Source organism: Chelonia mydas, chromosome 3 (assembly GCF_015237465.2).
Source record: "Chelonia mydas isolate rCheMyd1 chromosome 3, rCheMyd1.pri.v2, whole genome shotgun sequence".
NCBI lineage: Eukaryota > Metazoa > Chordata > Testudines > Cheloniidae > Chelonia > Chelonia mydas.
The window spans coordinates 141243800-141254911 of NC_057851.1; the positions used below are offsets into that span (position 1 = coordinate 141243800).

The 11112-nt window shown below is 46.0% G+C and overlaps 1 protein-coding gene across 2 annotated transcripts; it reads left to right on the plus strand.

Moving 5' to 3' along the window:
• The first annotated feature begins 853 nt into the window (after window positions 1–853).
• Window positions 854–7996, plus strand: LOC114019062 (cytochrome P450 1B1). Of its 2 annotated transcripts, none has more exons than XM_037895439.2 (4): window positions 854–1421; window positions 1689–2014; window positions 2788–3783; window positions 7305–7996. In XM_037895439.2, the coding sequence occupies exons 2-4, from the start codon at window positions 1995–1997 to the stop codon at window positions 7915–7917; spliced, it is 1629 nt and encodes a 542-aa protein (XP_037751367.1). In that variant the 5' UTR covers window positions 854–1421; window positions 1689–1994; the 3' UTR covers window positions 7918–7996. The 2 variants fall into 2 exon arrangements, with proteins under 2 accessions (XP_037751367.1, XP_043399358.1); XM_043543423.1 differs by having other exon boundaries at window positions 1288–1521.
• The last annotated feature ends 3116 nt before the right edge of the window (window positions 7997–11112 follow it).

An 11112-nucleotide genomic window follows, 5' to 3' on the forward strand; every position in this document is an offset into this window, starting at 1 on the left:
ACAATGTGCATTTTATAACAAATTAATAAATAGTAAAGCAAAATAAAAATAAAAAGAGCTTCTCAGATGGACAAAATGCCATGTTCTCATCTCATGAAACTTTAAATGCCGCCAAGATGATATTTTCCACTCAAAGCTGCCAGGCTAATAATTTGTAATCTATTCTGTTAGCCTGGGGCAAATCTTGTGTGTAAGAGTTTAAGAATATTTGAAAAGCAATTAGAAAAGAAACGCAGAAACCCCATTTCTGTAGGTACCTCTGAGGACTTCTGTAATCCATTTCAAATCAAGAAAGACTGGAATACATCCTAAATGTATGATAGTACTTAACTCTCTCACTCTGTCTGTGTGTGTCTACAAGGAAAAAATCCCCCAGATAAACCATGGAAAGCATCCCAATAATATTGGAAAATATACCTCTGAAAAGATCACTATTTGTGCCTGAAAAGGGGAACTGTACATTTGCTTTTGAATAGTAACATGTGATAGACATGTCTGCTATGTTAAATGTGTAATCAGTGGTTTCACTCGATTTAATAAAATCATTAGAAATAACATATCTGTGGGTGTCTTAACATGCTCACTCTGCACTATAGTAACATAGAGAGATCTGATGACTGTATCACTGTACTTCTCTAACCAAAAGCCCAGTGTTATAATGATTATTGTATTGTCTCTGATATTTACACGGCGAGGATTTGTCAACCTCTTAAAACTCCCTAAACAAACAAGTAGAAACTCTAATGGGACCGAAGAAGGAACCGCAGCAAACATCTGGGCTGTTCCCATCACTTTGCCAAGAGCCCTATCCTGCTCCCATTCAAGTCAGCAGCAAAGTCTCCCCGGGCTCCCCTGAGCAGCCCGAGGGAACCGTTCCTGCCCTCCTAGAGGTAGGCGAACGAATGGAGAGACGCGCAGGCACCAGCGGCCGAGACTCCGCACGCTCCGCCGGAGAGGGACACAGCCCAGTGACCCACAGAGATTTCTGATGAGGAGCAAAACCGAACAGGAACGAAGTGTCCGTCCTCTCCCAGAGGAAATAGCTCCCTTCTGGGAACTAACAGCTCCCTTCAGCAGGTGGCACAGCTATCAGCCTGGCTCCCCAGGCTACAGCCCTTTCCTCATCTCGCACGCGGCCGGGCGCCTGGATTGCCCCGCTTCGCGTTACTTCCCTTTAAACTGGTGTCAGGTACCGGGGAGAGGGAGAGCGGGGGGAGGAGATGGCTGGCGGGTTCCGCCACAGGCTCACGCAATGCAAACTCCGCACGCAACTGGGAGGCGACAGGCAGAGGAGGGGGAAACTTTCCGACTTCAAAAACCCTGAAGATGAACGCGATTTTCCCTCCTGCCCCAGAAGCCCGCGATCCCGCAGCCCCGCCAGCCGTTCAGCTGGAACCGCTTGGCTAAACGTCCACCGAAAGGCAGGAAACCTCGAAGGCTCAGCTAGTCCAGACGGGTTGGGGCCAAGGGCCATTGACAAAGAGCGGGGTCCCGTAGGGACGAGCCGGGCGGCTGCGATTTGTCAGTACCAGGCAATTCGGGAAGGGCTAACTGCGGGCTGGGGGCTGCAGCAGCTGGCGGCTTTGAAGCCACGAGAACCAGCGCCAGGAGGCTGCCCAGCCCGGCTCAGCTCAGAGGGACCCTAAACTGTCCTGTAAGCCGCTCACACTCCTCATTTTCTCTCGCAGGTTTTGGCTGCCCCATCACCCGGGCTCCGTGCGGGGATCCCACCTGGCTGGTGTCAATTGAGTCTGAACGAGGCAGGCTGCTGAAGTGCGAGCTCTGAGGGGTTGAAGCGCTTGGAAGGGGAAAACAACGCACGATGCGGGATCGGGTGCAATTGGCATTTGCCTGCACTTGACCTGCCAAGCTCCGGGTGACAAGAACCTGGGCGTCTAAGGAGTTTCCCACCGTCTGCCTGCTGAGTGCCCTGCTGGTGCTGCCCAATTGCACGGATCACAGCTGCTGCAGGCTGCCCGGCCCAGAAATCTCTGATGGAAGCGTTTGCCAACAGGTCAGTTTTATTAGAGATTTTTTTAAAAAAGCTGCCTTACCCCTTCCTCTCCCCCCCCCCCCCTCAAATTAAAAGACAAAATGTGAAGCACGTTTCGATCGTTGTCTAGGAGCTATTAGTCACCACACCGGTAACTGGTATTTTGGGTCTGAATGATATTCCTGGATCACTGGGGCTGTGCCCATCTCCCTCAACCCATGCGTGCACACGGACTGTTACCAGTTCATGCCTACAGCTAATTCAAGTCAAGAAGGGGGAAATCTTGTCCTGATTTACAGGGTCTCTCACTGTTTCCTTCCAAAGGCAATTAGGAGCGTTGCGCGCATCTTCCAAAGGGACAGACGTGCGGTGAGCACAGCTGGCATCACCTGCCCGACCTGTATAAGGAAGGAGCTTCTTGCAGCTTCCACCTCGCGGCAGCTCCTAACAGCGAGCGCATCCTCCTCTTTTCCCCCTCTCCTGCCGCGGGCGCCCGCAGGCCACGAGGCAAACTTCCCCTCTCGGCCTCCCCAGACGCCAGTGGGCTTCATTGCGGTTTTCGCTCAGCACCCAGCCCCGCGCTAGGCGCTTTCTAGGCACATCTCCGGCTCCGCAGTGACAGGATACGCATCGCTCGCTGGCGCCGGTATCAGCCCGTGTTCTGTTTACACGGGCCTCCCCTGCGAAGCCGGCACATCTGCATCCCCCCTTTGTCCAGCCTTTGGCTGCACGGCAGATGCGGGCCCATGAACCCTTCCTTCAGAGCCCGACCTGATCTCTCCTTCTCCCCGCAGCGTGGCCCTCCGGCGGCTGGGAGAGGCGCTCTCCAGCATCCCGCCCCTGCAGAGCGCCCTGCTGCTGCTCCTCTCCCTGCTCGCCGCCATCCACCTGGCGAAGCTCCTCCTGCGGCAGCGGCGCCTGGAGCCCCCGGGCCCTTTCCCGTGGCCCCTGATCGGCAACGCGGCTCAGCTGGGCAGCGCCCCGCACCTCACCTTCGCCCGCCTGGCCCGCACCTACGGCGACGTGTTCCAGCTGCGCCTGGGCAGCCGGCCCGTGGTGGTGCTGAACGGCGAGCGCGCCATCCGCGGGGCGCTCGTCCGCCAGGGGGCCGCCTTCGCCGGCCGGCCGCGCTTCCCCTCCTTCCAGCTGGTGTCCGGCGGCCGCAGCCTGGCCTTCGGCGGCTACTCCGAGCTGTGGAAGCTGCAGCGCCGGCTGGCGCACGCCACGGTGCGGGCCTTCTCCACCGGCAGCCCGGCCCCGCGCCGCCTGCTGGAGCAGCACCTGCTGGGCGAGGCGCGGGCGCTGGTGGCGCTGCTGGTGCGGGGCAGCGCGGGCGGCGCCTTCCTGGACCCCTCGCGCAGCCTGGTGGTGGCCGTGGCCAACGTGATGAGCGCCCTGTGCTTCGGCCGCCGCTACGGCCACGGCGACGCCGAGTTCCTGCGCCTGGTGGGGCGGAACGAGCAGTTCGGCCGCACGGTGGGCGCCGGCAGCCTGGTGGACGCGCTGCCCTGGCTCCAGCGCTTCCCCAACCCGGTGCGCGCCGCCTTCCGCGCCTTCCGCCAGCTCAACCGCGACTTCTACAGCTTCGTGCGGGGCAAGTTCCTGCAGCACCGCGGCAGCCTGCGCCCCGGGGCCGCCCCCCGCGACATGCTGGACGCCTTCATCCGCCTCCAGCAGGAGCAGCCCCGGCTGCCGCTCGAGCACGTGCCCGCCACCGTCACCGACATCTTCGGGGCCAGCCAGGACACCCTCTCCACCGCCCTGCAGTGGCTCCTCATCTTCCTCCTCCGGTGGGTGCGCTCGGGCGGAGCCGCCGCGGGCACCCAGCGCGGAGGGGCGGGGGCTTAAAGGCAGGGGTGAAAACCGGGGGCATTTTTTCCGGGGCGGGGCGGCGGGGGGTAAGAGTTGTGTGTAGAAGATAAAGCCCCTAATAGGGGACAACTGGTCCCCCTAGCACCAGCGGAGTGGGGTGGCCGCCCAGGCTGGGGCTGCCATTGCTCCCTGTCCCTAACCAACGTCCCAACCCTTCACCTCAGCACCCAGCATGAACCGAGCACCCCTGCTAGTGCAAGAGCCGAGCCCTTCTCCTCTCCCTCCAGGCCATGAACTAGACCCCTCCGAGGGGAGGGAGGGTCGAGTGGCTTTGGGAAGGGGAGACCTGGGTTCAGTTCTTGGCTCTGCCATGGACCCGCTGCGTGATCTTGGCTAAATCACATCGTTTGTGCCTCACTTCCCCATCTGTAAAAGCGGGACAATGCTGCTTCCCTACCTCCGTGGGGTGTTGGGAGGATAAATACATTTAAAAGACTTTGAAGAGTGCTATACAAGAAATAGGTATCCCTCCCTTCTTACCTACCGCAAGCGGGGATGAACCTAGAGTCCCCCTCAGTGCATGATCCTAGACCCTCTTCACTGCTGCTGCTACATCAGCCTGACTCCAGCTGTTTCTTTGCAGCAGCAGAACCCCCTGGCGGCTGTCTTGGGGAAGCCGAATGTGAGAATCTTCTCACAACTTTATAAAAATAAAATCCTCTAAGGGAAACATGGCAATGACCTCCCCTGTTTAAGGCAAGAGTTGCCAGCAAGGGTTAAAATAATTTACAAATACAGAGCCTGATTCTGATCTTTCTTGGGGGGCGGGGGAAGAGATCAAAATCGGGCCAACCTGGCTTTTTGTGGTTTTAGGCAGGGTGGGTTTATCATCAGTTTATAAGACCCAGGTATGACTACATCCTGCTAGATGAAGTCTAAAGAATAAAGTTGCCCCTTGCCAGTCAAAATTTCAGCGTTTTGGGAAAATATACCCCATCAGTTACCCCATCAGTTAAAAAATTAATCAGTTTTCTTCTCTCCCCTGCCATGCTTCTGAAATGTGACAGTGAGGTTTTGTCACTGATCCCATAGCAAGACTATTGCTTTCCCCACTCCAGTTCCTTCAGACACAATTAGATGCAGCTGTTGGAAAGGATCCATATATAAAAGCCAACTAAAATAAACAATGCTTAAAACTAATAGGTCTAGCTGTGCAGAACATTTTGTGTGACATAAGACAGACAAGTTGGAGTGAATCCTGCAACCAAAATCTAATGTATTAAATATGCTCCATGAACAAATTGGCCCATTATTAGAGGTGAATGCTTAGATTGCCAGTGAGTGCAAGCATCAAACTGAACTGATCTGGTTATTAGCTCTTTGGTTCTAGTAGAAAGTAAACATAAATTAACAATCCTGTATTTGTGTGCACTAAAGTACCTTGGTTGTTCCTGATTAACTCACACGGAAGCTCTGGGAAAACTGCCAAAAACTACAGATATTAAAAAAAAACCCAGTGCGATCCAGTAAACGTTGCATAAAGATACAGGCTGGCAAAAAGGCAACAAAACAAACTCAAAAAGTAACAGATTTTACCCGGTCAAGATCAAAGAGATCGTAGGAACAGGATATCTACTTAAACAAGAGAAAGAGTTCATGCACCGGTTTACAAACTCTCTATTATGTTATTGCTCCTATAATGTGGGTGCCTTTATTACGGTTGCATGACTAGTGAAAAACAACCTCAAAGCATGAGAGCAGGTAGACCCCTTGGGCAGCGTGTGCATATAAACGCACCATAATATTCACCTCGCTGAAAATGATTGGACTCAGCAAAAATCTTATGGTTGGAAGAGGCATTTAAATAGCAAGAAACTGGTGTTTACCTCCTTTTCATCTCCCCGCGTTTCCTTAATCATTTGCATTTTCTGTGGATCTTATCTCCTTAGGCTCATCTACTTAGCTGCTGCTTAAAAAGCGGACATATTTAACACCTGAAAAGTAGGGGGATAATTTCTAATATTTACATAAGCTGTCTGGCATTCTAACTGGAGTACTTTACATTTGGACTTTGTTTGCCATGCAGACATATATTTCACAAAGCGATCTGACCTCAGTCCTCATCCTCAAAGGAAACCTTTACAACATTTTCAAAAGATGAGCCTGAGAGCTTAAATTCATAACTTTGCAAGACACTAAAAATCCTGGTCTTAGTAAAGACACTGGATTTATGGTTTATTACAACAATTTGTAACCCACTAATTCCCCTTTTTGTCTTATGACTACAGAGGTGTTAATGGGCCACTTCACCTCGAATAGTCCCTTAGTTTAGCATAAGTAGTGCTTTTTTATCCGTTTGATCCTTGTATTAGCTGTGACACTCTGAATACCTTTCCCAGACTTGAGGAAGAGCTTGGTGCAGCTCTAAAGCTTGTCTCTCTCACCAATAGAAGTTAGTCCAATAAAAGATATTACCTCACCTACCTTGTCTCATGCAGACATACTGAGAGAGGGGGAAGATACAAGAACATGAAAAGCCCAAACTTGATGAGTTAAAAAATCAAAACTTCCCACATCTGTAATGTTTTGAAGACAATAGAGTTATGTTGCTTTTAGACAGGGAAGGAATGAGGGCTTAAAAAAAAAGAAAAAAAAACTACAACAAGGAGATCAGTCTATTTTTTCCTCTCTCTCTCTGACATTTTTGCTTGTTTATTTTTTTATAATCTCTCACTAGGAAATCCTTCTCCAAGTTTATATAACAAATTTGGAATAATTTTTTGCTAGTGACCCAAAATACAATGCAGTACCATAAAAAAGTGTATTTTGATATGTAAATATCCACAAACAAAGAGCTCATGAACTTTCTTATTATGATAATTTATCAGATAAATATTTTAGTTTTAAAAAACACTATATTACACATGGTTTAGAGCTGTATGTAGTCTCGTATGTGTTGATTCAAATACCAATGCAAACAGATTTAGAAGTTACATACAGAGCTGGTTAAGAACCAGAATTTCCATTCTGTGAGAAATTCCTACTGGGGGCGGGGAAGGGGAGAAATAATTCTGATTTAGAAGGAAAAGCTGAAATTTAAAAATTTTCTACAAAACAAAAATTCCAAAAAGATTCATTTAGTGTCATTTAAATCCATTTTGTTTCAACTTTTATATTGCATTAAAATATATAATACACATGTGAAATATTAAATGTAATATAAAATAAAAATTTAATATAACAGTCTAAATTAAACAAATTGAAACACTATTGAAACAAATCATTTTGACTTTTTCCCCACTGAAAATTTGTCAAAATCAACGTTTCCATGAAATACTTTATTTTGACACAACTGCATTTGAGAAAAATTGTGACAAAGTTTGAGCAGCTCTAGTTAAATACAGTTCTTTCGAAAAGGAAGTCTGTTGTTTGAAAATGTAGATTATATTTGCATAGATGACTTGTATATATGTAATAAATATATTTTAAATCCCAACAGATATCCAAAGGTGCAGGTTAAAATGCAAGAAGAAGTGGATAGGATTGTTGGCAGAGATCGCTTGCCCTGTGCAGAAGATCAACCTCATTTGCCCTATGTTATGGCTTTCCTTTATGAATCCATGCGTTTCAGCAGCTTTGTGCCAGTCACTATTCCACATGCCACCACAGTCGACACCTCCATAATGGGCTACCTCATTCCAAAAGATACAGTCATATTCATCAATCAGTGGTCAGTGAATCATGACCCAGAAAAATGGTCCAACCCAGAGGATTTTGATCCAACAAGATTCCTGGATGAGAATGGATTCATTAACAAAGATCTTACTAGCAATGTGATGATTTTCTCATTGGGTAAACGTAGGTGCATTGGAGAGGAGTTATCCAAGATGCAGCTCTTTCTCTTTACCTCCATACTGGTACACCAGTGCAATTTTGTTGCTAATCCAAATGAGGACTCTAAAATGGACTTCACATATGGGTTGACCATTAAACCTAAGCCATTTACAGTTAATGTCACTCTTAGAGAGACTATGGATTTGCTAGATAAAGCTGTCCAAAGATTGCAAGCAGAGAAAACAGCTACTGAAAATCATCTATCAGCAAATCTATGAACACTGACATTTGAATAAAATATATAAGGATGCTCCAGCCTCTCTCTTTTTAGACTTAAAATAAAATAAATAATAATAATATGCTGTGCTGGTGAGCTCTTTGTAATATACCAAGTACCACAAAACACAGGGGAGTGGAATTGCCCAAGCATTAAGCAGGTCCTCTTTTTTAATTCCAGAGAGAGAGAGAGAGTGTGCCAGGGAAGCCTTATAAATACATTAAGTGCTGAAATACAGGCAAAAAATGTGTGATTTGAAAGTAAATTTGTTTTTGGTGAACAGGCAGAAGAAAACAGTTATTTTTAACACCTTCCTCATTAACTGCCTGGCTGCAGTGTCCTGTCCGCCACTCCTTGCACAACACTTTCCATGTCTCATTGCAGCTCTCTCAGCTCTAGTTTGCCTACCAAGACTCTACATCCCAAAGTGAAATCTTATCTGGAAACAGGTGCCTAGATTGTTGGAGCCAGATTCTGCAAGTGCCCTATGCAGGGAACTGCCATGGGCTCGTGTTGTGTCCTGGGACGTGCGCTGGGATGTGTTTCAGTGCCTTGATGATAAACTTTCAAATGAAGTTGGGTAAAATGCCAAGCTTGCCTTTAACATTCCAAAGTATTTAAAGTATGACTACAAAGAGACTTGTTTATGAGCACAACAGAATTTTGAAATGTATTTCATAATCTATATGTGGACAAATGGAATGTACTGAAATTCATTACATCTCAAGCAGAAAGATTAAAAGTGGTAAGTCACCAAATGGCAGATATGATATATAATCCATTAATTTATTCATAAGCAGAAGCAAAGATACTGATCAAAGGAAAAACAGTAGATATTTTCATTAGGAAAACCTAAAGGATGGCCTTTTATTGTGGATTGTTTATTTTCTCAGCTAAAAGCTTATGCCGGATTTTGCCAATCTTTAGGCACATGCCAACACTTAATCACATGAGAAGTGCCATTAAAATTCACATAGATTTGCAGGAGCACTTGTCTCTTAGAACTTTTGTGCCACTAATCAAATAACATGTGGAATAGATATAGTTATGTTCCTATAATCATTCTATTAGCTGGAGTTAAAATTATGCCTATGATGGTTCATCATGTACTATTAATGTGATCTACTTCCTGTAAGGACATGAAACATAAAATAATGGGAGTTTGGGTTACATACAATTATTGGGGCCCAATCAGGATAATTTGAACATTTTGTAGTTTGCATTATTTCACAAAACACTTAAAAAATTTCAAATAAAGAGCCTTGTGATCAGCTGTTAAGTAAAATATACATGAGAAGTATTTCAGTCTTGAACCACTGTGTAATGGTTATATGAGATAATGAACAACACTCAGAGAACTTGCTTTTTAATATATAAAAGTGCAGACCCTGCAAAGTGTTGGGCACCTCCTGTGAGACACAAACCACCCTCTACTCTAAATGAAATCCGTGGGAGTTAGGGGCACTCAGCACATTGCTTGAGGTGAATAGGCTATTGCAAAATCAGACCCTATGGTATATAGAGGAATATGGGCCTGGTGCTATAAACAATGGGACTACTTGATAGAGTGAGGACTGTTCACATGAATAAAGATTTGAAGGACTGAGCCCTATATTATACAGTAGGTAACAATCCTACCCTCTATTGATAGCAATGGCAAAACTCACAGTGGTGTTGGATGGGAGCAACACTGAGGTCCTGATCCCACTGAAGTACATAGGAGCTTTGCTATTAACTTCAAAGGAATCTGTCAGGGTCTTTAAAGCATTGCTCCCTAAACCCAGGTAGTAGGGACACACCTGACTCAGCTATTCCAAATCTCTGATTTTGTAGGGAATGTACGTCCATGTTTTTCAAAACTAAACATTAAAAATCAAAGGCTTTTTTAAAATCTAAAAGGGGTATCCCTCAGTTATTTTGTGGACTACATAATATCTTTGATATCCCAGAACTTAGCCTATATCTGTGAAATGCTGTATAACATACTTAACATGTTCATACTCAGATCAACACATTTTTCATTTATACTTTTATATGTCCATAATAAAGGCTCTAACCTTCAACAGAATAGTTATTCTAACTCAAGGATCATTGTTTTCTATTTCAGTAAAAAACCAATATCTTTTTTGTAATTTTGTACTTCTCCCAAAAGCTTTAAAATATGTATCTGGCTTCTAACATGACTGTCATTCATACAGTCAAAACTGATTTCTGTGGATTTCTATGATCAGGTGATACACAGTATAAATGCTTGTCATATATGTGCATCATACTATCACTGTAAAATTCTTCAAGTTTATTAATACTCAGAATGTATGCAGTTCTTAAACAGCTAATCTTTGTGGTCATTTAAAGATGGATCACTGTATTACCAAAATATTAAATAAAAATTATTCTTACAATAAATCTGCTGAGTTTATACTTCATTTTTTGGGATTTGGATAAACAAAACCATTATTTCTGTTGCATGCTTAACCTGGGAAAAGTCAAATGATGGTGTGGCCCCCCCCAGAGTTAGTCAGGCCAAAGAATTGCTTTGTCCCTGCTAGACTGCAGTGACCTAAATATTTTCCCCCTGAGATTAGGCAGAATCAGTTTGGGGTATTATTCTTCTAGTCTTTTTGCATTCTTTCCTCTTTCTCCATCTTTCCCCTCCCCCTTTTATCTTTGCGTGCCCATCCCACCTCTTGGTCTTCCCAAAACTTCCCCCTCACAATCTCTTATTTTTTTCTTCCCCCAATTTCTTTTATGTGAAAAACATTCCCTGCTAACATCAAGAGATTGTGGCAGAGTTATCTCCCCCACCTCCTGTTCACCTTTCCCCAATCTCTGTCACACCACTTTGTGTTCCTCCTTTCCTGGTTCCTCCCCCTTTCACTGGTTCCACCACTCCTGACTGCTTTTCTTGTCTCCTCTCCCCTTCTCAAGTACCCCCTTGCCCATTGTCTTCCAGCTAACCAACGCACCTAATGTCTGTGCTTCATAGCAGAATATATTGGCTAGCCAGCTGTCCAAAGCTGGAACTCAGACTCCCTCTTCAAGGTTAACTGACACATTTTGACTCTCCATTGTTGCTTCTTCAGTGCTAACAGACCCTCTTGTGCTGATGCAGCCAGGGGAACTTGGCTTGAGGTTTAGACAGGGCAACAGCAGCAGCCTGTTCCTGCCAGTTCTCAGCTAGCCTGAGGAAAGATGT